General features: G+C 35.2%; 1 protein-coding gene across 1 annotated transcript; it reads left to right on the forward strand.

Moving 5' to 3' along the window:
- The first annotated feature begins 1,118 nt into the window (after positions 1 to 1,118).
- On the forward strand, positions 1,119 to 3,014 carry LOC136225575 (actin-depolymerizing factor 7-like). The gene is made up of 3 exons (XM_066013656.1): positions 1,119 to 1,414; positions 1,567 to 1,826; positions 2,636 to 3,014. Exons 1-3 carry the CDS (start codon positions 1,412 to 1,414, stop codon positions 2,784 to 2,786), a joined length of 414 nt encoding a protein of 137 aa, XP_065869728.1. The 5' UTR covers positions 1,119 to 1,411; the 3' UTR covers positions 2,787 to 3,014.
- The last annotated feature ends 10,448 nt before the right edge of the window (positions 3,015 to 13,462 follow it).

Consider the following 13,462-nt stretch of genomic DNA (forward strand, 5'->3'; position numbering starts at 1 on the left):
AGAGAAAATTCGACACCCCTAGTTCGAGGACGAGATTTCTCTACGGCTTCGTTTGATCAATTAATTTTCATCTATTTCTTTTATCCTTGATCTTGTGTTGATTAGTTAGAGGCAATCTACTTTGGTTGCTATTCAACGGTTGATACTAAATTAATCTTCCCGTGTTTTATTTCGTGTTTGGGAACTCGAAGAAGAAAAACAAACAAAAGGGAGAAATTCATTTTACTACTCCTACATCAGGTCAGTTCACGATTTCGCGGATTCCCGGAGATTGAACTGTCGGATCGTCGCGATTTTTGGACAGGAGCTTCTAGACATATTCTTCCACGTTTCCATCGAAGGGATTGTCGTTCGGAGGTCTAGAAGGTCTGTTTCGGATAGGGGCAAATTGGTAGACAGTTTCTATCTTTTTTGAAGTTGTGGGCATTTCGTTTGCAACGGTAGATAGAACTTCTAAAAGGTATTTCTTCTTATCATTCTTTATATGAAATAACGGTTAACGGATCTTGTGGTTAAATGGAAATAGGTTAAAATTTTTATATTTCCGCTGCTATACCTTAACCTAATTTCCAACAAACTGTATATTAAAAAATAAATGAAGATATAATAATACTTCTAAATGTTTATTTTATTTTTAGACTAACAAGTTAAACTCTGACTAGTCAAAATTTAGATCTAAAATATATTTAGTAAACTCATGTTGGGTTTGTGTAATAGGATTACAAATGACATGTAATTTTACATATCCATTAAAGATATTGATATGTTTTGAATATTCCTATTATTTTTGAGTTAGTATGTCAACTCGTGTTAATCCAAGAACGATCCAGGACTTATTTAATAGAACATTAATCCATTAAATTTGTGTTGGATTCGTATTGTATTGTATCGTGTATATAATTACCGTATCTAATTCTAATTAGATTAAATCTGAATAAATCTTTGATGATTAATGAATAAACCTACGAGTTTGATAAGAGCAGTGGAAGAATGTTTGTGTAGTTGGCTTGGCTTGTTTAATGTAGTGAGTACTGATCAGCTTAAACCGTTGTTTGTGTGTATATATATAAGAAGCAGTTGGATTGTCATAAAAATAGAAAACAGAGGGTTGAAAAAGCAATCTAAAATGTGGAATGTTTCTCGGTATTCTTAAATGGGAAAAGAGTGGGTTGTGGACATGGTGAAGTTATGGAATCACAAAGAATTCTCAACCCTTGTTTTTGTTCCTACAAATTCTCTTGTTCCCCGTAATTTTCTTACATTTCAATATTAATGTATCCCCAAAATTGAGGATCTATCCCTCTAATCCTTTCCTTTCCTTCACTTACATTTACACTTTAATTTCATTTTCCATTTTCCTTCTTCAATTTCCACTGCCCTAGGCCCTGGCTCTCCTATTTCAGCTGCAAACATGGTATGTTTTTCTCATTGTGTTCCTCATATTTTGATAATGACATGATTTAGGGATTAATTAATCTATTAGAAAATGTGTATAAGTTATATTAGGATTGCTGAATGTTGTTTTGTTGGTTAAATGCACGAAATGGAAAATGAAAATGAAAAAAGGCGAATGCGGCATCTGGAATGGCTGTGCACGATGATTGTAAGCTCAGGTTTGCGGAACTAAAAACAAAGAGGAACTACCGATTCATTGTCTTCAAGATTGAAGCTCAGCAAGTTATTGTAGAGAAGGTCGGAACTCCTGAGGAAACTTACGAGAATTTCACTAATTCTCTCCCTGCTGATGAGTGCCGCTATGCTGTCTTTGATTTCGACTTCACCACTGCCGAGAATTGCCAGAAAAGCAAAATCTTCTTCATCGCATGGTAGACTAACTCTTTTCCTTCTTAATTTCTTCCTCTAATTTCATACTTATCAATGGACAAAATTTAGTAAGAAACACATGGGAAATAAGAATCAGCTACAGATAATTCGTTGTCATTTCCACAGTGATATCAATTTTGTCACAGATTCTGGAAATAACAACATGACCAAGCAACTTTTATGATAGTACATAAAGTAAGACATGATTTTCGATATTTTCTCCCTGGAGTCGGGAGGACGGACCCTCTGTGACCCCTGAGTTTAGACGCAAATTTAGAATTAAAGATCAAAATGGCTTTTAAAATTTGGAGTTAGGACCAACTAAGGCCAAATCAAAGTTTAAATTTCAACTTAGCTCTCAACTTGCCAAATTTTGACAAATTCACTTGAATACAATCTGTTTTATCCTTCAAATTTGTCAATATTTGACAACTTGAGATGTTGAGTTGATACCTAAAAATCAATTTGGACTAAATTGATCTTGATTGCCAAGTTGAAGGATCATTTTGATCCTTAATTCAAATTTTTAACCCCACATCTGTCCCATCTATATGATTTTACGACTGAAATTAAATTTTTTTTAAAAAAGAACACTCTTTTATTTTGAATAGTTTAGAAATGCACAAATGAAGACTTTAGTCGATGTTAAGTAGTAACTGCACTCTTTATATATTATTTTGCTTTAGTACGCCTTGTGTTGCTCAGACACGTGTCTAGGCTCGACCACCCTCTTAGCGCTTTAGTATGCCTTTTAATAACTATGGATTCATGTATAATTGCTCCCTTTTCTCATACATATATATGTTTAAAGGTGCCCTGAAATATCAAGGGTGAGAATGAAGATGGTTTATGCAAGCTCCAAAGATAGATTCAAGAGGGAACTAGAGGGAATTCAGGTGGAGTTGCAAGCAACAGATCCTAGCGAAATGAGCTTTGACATTATAAAAGCTCGAGCACTTTAATTTGCTCTCTTGTAATCCTTTCTCTTCTTTCATTATCTGCCCTCTTCAATTCATATTTTATCACTAATCACATGTTTTCAGCATCTTTTTTTTTTTTTTTTATAATTTCGTTTCCAAGGGGTTTTAATGTAACCCTTCTCTAGTTTCTTGTACTTTCTGTATTTGGATTTCATCACCATATATAGCTTCTGATTTTTCATTTATATATGTGCAAAAGTTTCAACTTCACTATGTTCATGTAATTTACAAATCCGGATGTATAAATGCAACATTGGTAGGAAAATTATTAGCCAAACATGCTGCATATCCTACCTGCTGTTTTATCTAGAATACGAAAATAAACACGTCTCCATTTCGACACGAAAAGTATCGGGCCCAGAATGCCCCAGAAACCAACCACAAAACCGAGGATCGAGCTGACAAGATACTCTTGAATTATTGTTTCGTCACTTTCTTCATCTGCTTCATTGTCATTGTTCACCGAACTTTTATCGGGAGAGCAATCTTTTGTAAGCGGAGGTCCGCACAGATTGTTTCCAATGTAGGTGGAAGCGTCGAGACTTTGGAGCTGCGTGCTTGATGGAATTTCGCCTGACAAGTTATTATAGGACAGATTTAAGAAACTCAGGAAATTCATGCCTGACATGCTTGGAGGAATTGTTCCTGATAGTTGGTTTTCTGATAGATCAACTGATTCTAACTCTTTCATCAGACCGATATTCTTTGGAATTTCTCCTGTCAAATGATTTCCTGACAAATTCAAGAACCTGAGCCCGAGAAGAGCTGTTAATTCCTCCGGAATTTCCCCTGAGAACTTGTTGTTTGAAATGTCCATACTAGTTACCATTGTTAAAAGGGTATCATACTTAACTTCTCTTCCTTTTGTCACTGCAAATGCATCATCCAAAATCTCATTGTAGGAAGACAGATATGTAATTTGGAAGCTCGGATTTTGTACTGTCGCCATGGCTTTGAGATTATTGAAACAGTGCGGAATCTGTCCTGAAAATTTGTTATTTCCAAGGTCCAAGAGTTGAAGAGAAGTGAGTTCACAGAAGTCTGAAGGAATTTCACCATCCATATTATTCCAAGGAAGAGTAAGAACTTTCAGATTTCGAAGGCTGCTTCCGAACCACGCTGGTATGTTCCCGACGAGATTGTTTATCCCAAGCTCAAGAATAAATACCTCTGTGCAGTTCTTCAGAGAAGCTGGAATTACACCAGAAAGGCTATTGTTCCGCAAGTGCAATGACAATAGCCGGGTTAAGTGCCCCATGGAACTCGGTATTTCGCCTGTCAGATTATTGCTACCCATATTAATAACTCTGAGAGACTTCCAATACATCCAGCAGTCAGGAATTTCACCAGACAAATTGTTTTCTTCAAGATGAACAATTTTCAGGCCATTTTCTGAAGCTGTTGTATTACACAGGAAGTTAGAAAGGGTCCCAGAAAACGAGTTCCTGGAAAGATCTAGTTCAGTTACCCTTTCTGATATGCGAGGTAACGGACCCTGGAATCGGTTGTTTCTCAGGTATATTATAGGATCACCTGATAAGAATGTCAGAGTACTTGGAAGTTGACCATGGATTTGGTTGTGAGAAATGTTCAAATAATAAACAAAAGAAGTAAGATTCCAAAACCAATCAGGAATAGTATCTGAAATTCCAGTGTTAGATAGATCAAGATACGCAAAATAGTCTTGGGATTGAACCCACATTGGGAATTTTGATCCCAAATCCCAGTTTCTGATCTGCAGATCGTTGAGGCGAAAAGGAGGAACCCATCCTGGACTTGTTCTGAAAACAAAACGGCTATGCGAAGCTCGTAAGCCTTTCAGCTTGTGGAGTTTTGCCAAGTGAAGGTCAGTGATAACTCCCTCCAGCTTGTTACGAGAAACGTAAAGTATTTCCAGGTTTGATAGATTCCCGACACCGACAGGAAGAGTTCCATTCATCTGATTGTCTCTAAAGTCTATTGTTGTCAAAGATAGCAATCCTCCTATAGAGTCAGGAATTGGACCTGAAATCGAATTCGCCCATATCGAAATGACACGGAGATTTCTCAGCATTCCAAGTTTTTCAGTCATATGGCCTGAAAACTTGTTTGCATCCAACTTTAGTATCTCTAAGGAATCCGAAAGGCATCCGGTGAGGCTTTCAAGAGCTTCTGAAATCTCTCCACTAAGCTTGTTGTACCCAAGTTTGATAGCTTTCAAATTGCAAAGACTTCCAATGGTTTGTGGAATTGTTCCTTCAAGCTCATTAGCTGACAGATCAAGTCCTACCAGAGAAGTCATGTTTTGTATAGCACTTGATATTTCACCTTTCAAATGAGCTTGTTTGAGGCTGAGAGACTCGAGATTCGATAAACCGTAGAGCCAATCAGGTATGACAGAATCCCCCAAGTCAATTTGGGACAAATCAAGTATTCTTAGACCTGTCATGTTCTGAAACTCAGGTGGAATCGGACCCGTGAAACGATTTGCTCCTAAGTTCATCGAACGAAGGCCATTGAGAGTAAACAAACAACTCGGTAAGGGAGACACGAGATTGTTGAAGGAAAGATCAAGTGTTTTAAGAGATGTCAAGTTCGAAAAACCACAAGGAATCGTGCCTCGAAAACCATTGAAATGCAGATCAAGGGAAGTGAGATTACTCAGAGTAGGAATCCATTCAGGTACCAAAGTGCCAAAATTATTGAATGACATGTCAAGAACAGAAAGAGAGGTGAAATTGGCAGTAGATAGAGGAGGAATAAGATCAAGATTACAGTCGGATAAGTACAACTCTAACAAAAAAGGGAGACTGTTTATCCTGAGTAACCATTCAGAATCAGCACTCAAATCAACACAACTTAAATCTAAATGAACAAGTGAAGATAGATTCGAAATCCAACGGAGATTTTCGACGAATAACATTCTATCCGGAGCATAACAAGGACCTCTAACACCAAGGTAGCTCAAACGAGAAAGATTTCCAAGATCACTAGGAATGAATCCCTGAAATCCTGCTTCAGAAATCTCAAGATAAGTCAAGTTCAACATAGAACCAATGAAATTCGGAATCGAAATCCCTCCGAAAGCATTGTTGCTTAAGTCCAGGTGAGTCAGATGCTTCAAATCAAGCAAAGAAGCAGTCACATTACCTCGTAAACTCGAACCGCCAAGGTTAAGCTCTTCGACACGGCTGGTTACGTTGTTGCAGACTATTCCTTCCCATTTGCAGCAATCTGATTCTGCTGTAGTATTCCATGACAATAGTTTGTTTTCCGGATCAATAAGATCTTGCTTGAACCGAAGAAGAGCTTGGCTTTCAGTATCTACACACAGGCCTTGGCAAGGATTCATAAGAAGTATGATTGCCAAAGTAATAAACACCTCTTTCATGAAAACATCCATAGCTAGAGACACAGAGATAGTGTCAAAAATTGTGATTGGTATTTAATCTGTGAAATCTTAGTCTTAAATTGAAATAAGGAGAATTTGCTATTTTCCTGGACATTTCTACTGGTGTTGATCCTAAATGTGAAAAGGAAGAAGGTTTATGTTATGGATTGTGGAAATGTTAAAGACCAAAACAAGAAAAGAAGGTTAGGTGATGCAAGTGGTGGTATAGGATTGAATTGACTTGTGTATTAGATTATGCTGATGATGATATATATAATTGATGGAAACAGCTCTGCTAATTGAATAAAATAAGGTTTAAAGGATAAAATAAGTTTGATGAGGAAGACTTCCTTCCTTCCTAGGATGGTAGTAGGAAATAATTAAGCAAATATTTGTGAGTTTTTAAAACTTAAAAGCGGCCATGAAGCAAGTGGGGACAGGTATGTGATAGATATGGCGGAAGGTGATGTATCTGTGGGTGTAGAGAGAAGTAGTCTCAAAACGACGAACTCTTGGATTTTTCTTCTTTTTTTAAATTATTGTAGATTTGTATTTTAGTGTATGAAACTGTTGTTGTCAAGTACAATTTGGGGGTAGATTACACATATGGCCACTAAACTTTACCCATTTTAACATTATTACCATTAAACTTCAATTCTTAACGGTATGATCATTGAAATTTATATTTTTTAAAATCGATGACCACTCAATTTTAACTAACTCCTCAAAATGACAGTTAACAATCTTAAAATGAAAATATTCAATAATTAAAGTTGTTCAGAACGACATTTACCATGAAACTACATTTTTTATTTTCCAAAATCACATTTTTTTTTGAATTTTCTCTCTCCAAAATTTTACTTTCTCTCTCTTAACCAGACAATATCTAAATGACCTCAAAACGAAAATTTTCAAGAATTAAAGTTTCTTAGAATATCATTAACTCTTCGAATTTTTTATTTTGAGACCGTCAACGTTCGTTTTGAGGTATTGAGTGACCACTAGTGTTAAAAAATATAAAATTTACTGATCATACCGTTAAGAATTGAAGTTCAGTGTTAAAATGTTAAAATGATAAAGTTCAGTGTTCATGGATGTAATTTACCCTACAATTTGGAATAAACTATGAAATTTTTGGTTTCGGAGTTTGTGTTTCCTTGAAGGTGCGGTGCCTATGCTCCGGTTTTGAGTTTTCACCATGATTGATGACATATACTACATTTATCATCATCCAATTTTTAAATCGAAAATTCATTCAGTTTTTCTATTAATATTTTTTCTTCTATTATTGAATTGATAAAAGTAATATTTTAATCCCTTTTAATTTTTTAATTTTAAAATCGTTCAAATGTTAATTATTTAGTTAGTAGAGAAATATTTTAATTTAGAAAATAAAAAATGTAGTGTCGTGTGAATATAGTTGTATTAACTTTAATAATTGGATTTTTTATTTTGATATCGTACACAATCATTTTGAAATCCTTAGACACTTCTATATTAGTAAATGACAAAATTGAATGGTCATGATTGAATTTATCCTCACATTTGATACGAGGTAATATCTATACTAGTCAAGTGATATTAGTAAATTTAAGAATAGTGCTCTAGTATTTGTTATTTCTTTGATGTGTGAGATAAGATAGAAAAAGTGATCAATGAGAGGTTGGGATCGATGGCCCCACTCCGATACTAAAGTTAGTAGAGTATAGAAAGTGTGAGCACAGAGCAATTGAGTATAATTAGCAGAGAAGGTGTGTTTATACTTTAGTTGTGCGATATCTTATCTATTTATAGAGTGCTGGGGTAAATTGGTGGTCGGTTGAAGTGTACACCCTAGCTCCATCCATGGACACGTGTTACTTCTGAATGGTGAATGTCCGTTCTAATAGGGACAATTTGTATCTTACCAAAACTGTCTTTCTTGGTTCTAACCGTGAAATTAGTGACATATTCCAGAGTGATTTTAGAACTCTTCTCTCATTAGTCCAAGTGTCATGGTGACTTGTGCATTGATATGAGTAAGTTTATCTTTTTTTTTTATTCTCTTTTATTTTATTGTTGAAGTGTTGAGAAAAAAAAATTCTTGTAATCCATAAAATCTTGTCATTGTTGATCAAGCCTCCTCTAACATTTTTAAGGTCACGGTCCAAAGAGACAAAATCAATAGAAAGCAAGATCTTCTATAGAGCTCAATGGAAAGGAAAAAAGGTGGCTCTCCCCGAAAGTCTATAATCCACAGTACATGTCTTTACTAACAAGAAACAAAACCCCAATGTTTAGGAGCAAGGCTCATCCTTGTCTGCGGACCAACTAGTGGAAGTAGCCTAAAAGTTTCCAAAGCTTCAAAGTATGGAGGTGCATTTTTCTGAGATTGGTCAGAGCATCAACGAGGGTTTTGTGGATTACAGGCAGTCAACGTCAACTAATGCTATGGAGATGTGAGGTTCCGTATGACGTCCTAAACTGATTCCTCTTTGGTCTTCATTATAATGGACGTACATTTCAATTTTATATACGTTTCTAGGTGGTTGCATAAACCTTGGTCACGTGTCAATATTTGTTTTGTTAATAGCGCATTATACTATTTGCTTAATAAAAAAAACCTTCGCTACAATCTCACACATACAAAACCTATACAAATTAATGTTAACATAGATTTCATGTAACGCTGCAAAAAAAAAAAAAATTATTACGAGTTTCAAATATCGACACAACCGAGCCTTATTTTTTAATGTGTTTTTTTTCTTAAATTTTCTCTATTTCCAACGCCATCCCATGAATCCATCTGTCTATGACGCTAGTTATTTAAATTCTTGAATAACTGCTATTCTTTCCAATTATATATATATAAACCTTCATATTTTATCAAAGTGTTTATTTCTTTGTAATTTCATTAGATTTTATTCTACTATATTAATACTTTATTTCGATATTTTATAAATGTGTATTTATATACTTTTCTAAATATTTAGTTAAGATGAATTTGTTGTGCTACATTATTTTAGAAATCCATATAAGAATACGGGGTATATACAAATTTATTCTCATTAAAAATAGGTCAGTGATAATGGAAAATTCAGAAGCCTGCCTGCCGAGAATGTGCCCAGAACAAGCCTGGGAAATTCAATAAAACGTATAATTTCATAACTAACTTTGAAAGAAAAACATAATAATAATAAGAAAAAGAAATGAAGAGAAAAGCCTGCTAGCAGCCAAGACTCTTGCTGTTATAATTTATAAATTAAATATCACAAAATCTGATTATTATGACAGCACTGCAAAAATACATTTATTTAAATATCATATGCAAGACTTGTCCAACTTTTCCGCAATTAGAAAAACACAACACATTAGTCAAAATTGATATGCTTCATTGCATACAATAAAATTATTATTTACGACAGTATCTATATCCTAAATTTGTGACAACAAACCAACCCATCAATTGAATAAGAATATGATAACGTCTAAATTTATTACTTTTGAAACTTTTTTTATTTTTGTCAATATAGATATATCCTTAACCTAGAAAAATGTAACATTGTATCCTTCCTTTTTTTTTTAAGGGATAATGTATCAAAATAAGACGATGGTTATAAGATACTTCATCCGTTTCATATTACAGTTTGTGGAATATGAAATATGACATCCTCCCCCATAAGGCGTTACAAAAATTAACCCAATTCTTACTGCTATGGCCTTTGACCCTTATAAAATATGGCATCCTCCCCCACGAGGCGTTACAAAAATTAATTGTGATACTTCAATTGGGAATAATGGCTATATTGCAAGGGTTGGGTTAATAGCGCGGGATGAGGAGGGTCGAATCCTTGCCTCGGCTGGTATTCCGATTAAACTGTGTGACTTGTGGAAGAGACTGAACTTCAAGCGATTATGGCTCAGGATTGTTTTTTTCCTCATGTTTACATCGAGTCTGATGCTCAATCTGTTATTCACACTCTATTGGGTATTCGTCTACCTACTTCTACTCTGAGTCTTTTGTATGAGGATGTTCTTTCTTTTAGTACAGGTTTTGCATCATGTGCTTTTATTTTTATTCATCGTGAAGGTAATGAACCGGCCCATCAGTTAGCTAAATGGGTCAGGGACCTTACGTTTCCATTGGTGTTCATGGAGGATTGTCCGGCTATTATTTGGAATTCGGTTTGTACTGATGTTTCTCGTTTAATGATATAATATATGTTTTCATTCAAAAAAAAAGGGGCAACAATGTCTTTTTTTCCAATATCCTTAATTTCTATACAACTCTCTAAAAAACATATATTAGGTTCGCTTTCTATTGGGGTTCCCATGTGGGGAGACTGAACTGAAAGTCGGATATCACTCTATTCCCTGCTTTCCTCTCTTGGAGGGGTTACGATAGAATAGTGGCTAATCGGTTGTAAGCTGAGACTTCTCTTTCAAATAAGAAAATAGATAGACTTCTTTATTGGTCTACGATCAGCTGCAACTTCTCTTTCCTACCATACCTCCCTTCTCTACTTGGCTTTCTTATAGCCCCTATTGCCCTATTAGCCTTTCCTATAGCTATTCCTATTCCACTTCTTTTTTCTGGGATTATCAACCTATCTTACTGATTGGGTAAAGATGCTTACTTGACACTACCCTTTCTTTTCTTCTTGGGATTCCCTTTCTTCAATCCCTACCCCTTAATATGCCGATTCTGCCCCTACGTCTCCTAGCGGAAAGACGGACTTTCAGCAGTAGTACTTAAAGCTTTACCTAAAGTATAGGTAAGATGTTCTGTTCTGACTCTCATTCTTGGGACTGTCTTATACAGCTTAGAACAGTACTGACGCTAACGTCTTAGACCAGGCAGAGGTGGCCCAGGCATGTACTCTTTTTTTTTATTACTGATCCCCATAAAGCTTACTGAACCTAGATTGCTGACCAATCGAGGTGTATCACAGCCAAAGAATGGCCTTTAAGATCGAATTGAGGCTCATAAAAGTTACGAAAAACCGTGTTTTTTCGATATAAATAGACAATTCTCGAAAATTGCATATCTTATGTAATTCAATTTGTGGGATCTGGGAAGCAAGGTGTTACCGAGCTGATAGCCCTTGCTAAATTTCAAGAAATTGATAGAATCCCGTCTTTTTTGCTGTAAAAAAAAATCAACGAAAACTTGATAACTAATATGCACGACATTCGAAAAATGAAATGGTTTTTCGGAAGTCTAATTTCCGGGCTCGAGCAGACCAACTCGGAGAGGTACATCGTAGCTTTACCGGGACGGAGTCTCGATCGCAAAGAGAATGGGTTAAAGGAAAGGCTAGAAGAAGTAAAGGGAGGTTACGAGGAAAAGAAAAAGGCTCAATGGAGGTAAGGAAGAACGTCTCTAGCTCAAGGTAAGGTAAGGAACGCCAACCCTGTTCTTATCTCCACAGGTGCTACCTAACTTTTATAAACTTTACCTTTGTTACGCCGGTACCATAACCACCACATAATACAACCAGCAAGGGAAAATTGGGAAGAAGTTAACTTTTCAAAACATACTTGAATCCAGGAAAAGGTATCTGAAGCCTCAATTTTATCAATGCGCAGCGGTAACTCCGCATCACGCCACACCTCTCGATTATTCTTGCAAAGCTTAACCGCATGGAGAGCATCTTCAAATTGAGAACCGTAGAGAGGGCACGTTTCAGCACAAGGTACTTTGCGATTAGCCAAAGCAGCAAAAGTAGGCAAAATATTATGAATTAGCTTCCAGATAAAATGCCGGACCTTCAAAGGTAGATTAGCAGTCCAAAGCTTCTTCCAAAAACCTAATATCTATTTATTCTATAATAAGTCTATTGTTCTAATTAATTTCTGTAAACCCGCGTTTTATAGCAGAAAAAAAGATGACTTAACGTGTACTGATCATATAAAATGTGTACTGATCATATAAAATGACATGTAATATGAAATAAAAAAGAATTTCTAGCAAGACATGTAATATGAAACGGAGGTAGTAATACCAATGTAGACTTAACGTTTAAAAAAGAGTATTATAATTTAGGCATCGACAACAGAATGTGACACACCATTCATATTGCCCAGTTAATTTTTGATTTTCCCTCTATATACAGAACTTAACGGAATAATATAAATGACGTGTCACGTTCTGTTATTGAAGCCTAAATTGATAACTTTTTTTTATGACGTGTCACATTCTGTTATCGATGTCTAAATTGGTAACTTTTTTTTTCTTTAACATTAAGTTTAAATTAGTATTATTTTACACGCGGAGATTATACTTCTCCACTATAAATCTATTTTGATACTTTATCTTTTTTTTTTTTGATGAACAGAACCTTGTATTACGAACCAAACCAAGCACAATCGTTTTGAATACAAGAAGAAACACACAAAGGAAAATCTTCTACTAGAATTTCCAACTGAGAAAGAGAGCTAGCCCAAGCTACTAAATTATACGCTACCGAATCAGCTTGCCGTCTCTCATGAACAAAATCAATTGACAAAAAAGATTTTGCCTCCTCCCGAATATCCCCAATAATTACTCTCAAAGAGTTAGCTACAACCTGCTCACCTCTTATCAATGTGATCGCAGATACGGAGTCAGAAGCCACTGATAAAGCAGTAAATCTACAATCACGAACAACCCGAATTGAAAATAGAATCGATATTAACTCAGCGTGTAAAGCCGATAAAGTTGTACCGATTGGCCCGCCCCCTGACAAATTAACAAGGCCATTACAACGTAAATAACACAACACATAAAACGAATTTTTATCCAGACCGGAAACAAAAAATAGAGGCATATGAGTGCATCATCGATAGTTAAGAACCACCCCTTATAAGCGCCTTTTATTTTCAATAGATTCAAAGTTACATATATTTTTTTACTAGCTCATTTTGGCTTGAAAAATAAAAATTTTAAGCACAATCCATTCATATGGTTTAATTTTGACGCTCTAAAAGCACCTATAATGCATATAATTTTTTTTTTTGTTACTTTCTATGAATTAATACAACCAGAGGCTGTATCTAATTTTGATCTGTAACATAACAACCAATAAAATTTACATATCCACAGCCATTCTGCTTCAAAGGCTTTTAATGGAGAGTACATTACACAAAGCAGCAAAAAGAAGAAAAGTATGCTTTAAATGGTGGATCTAGATTTCTGTTTATTATTTCTCAGTTCTGTTCTTTTTTCTAGATTTAATTTTTTTTTTAAATCTTCAAAATTAAAATGTTACAACAACTCTAATGGGGTGTTATAATATTTTAAGGTGTGACTTTATCTAAGTGGCACCAA

This window comes from Euphorbia lathyris, chromosome 1 (assembly GCF_963576675.1).
Source record: "Euphorbia lathyris chromosome 1, ddEupLath1.1, whole genome shotgun sequence".
In the NCBI taxonomy this organism is placed as follows: Eukaryota; Viridiplantae; Streptophyta; class Magnoliopsida; order Malpighiales; family Euphorbiaceae; genus Euphorbia; species Euphorbia lathyris.

Excerpts from the sequence above, each read along its gene's own strand:
- LOC136225575 (XM_066013656.1), top strand. Across the intron at positions 1,827-2,635 it reads AAAATCTTCTTCATCGCATG|GTGCCCTGAAATATCAAGGG; the intron begins GTAGACTAACTC and ends ATATGTTTAAAG.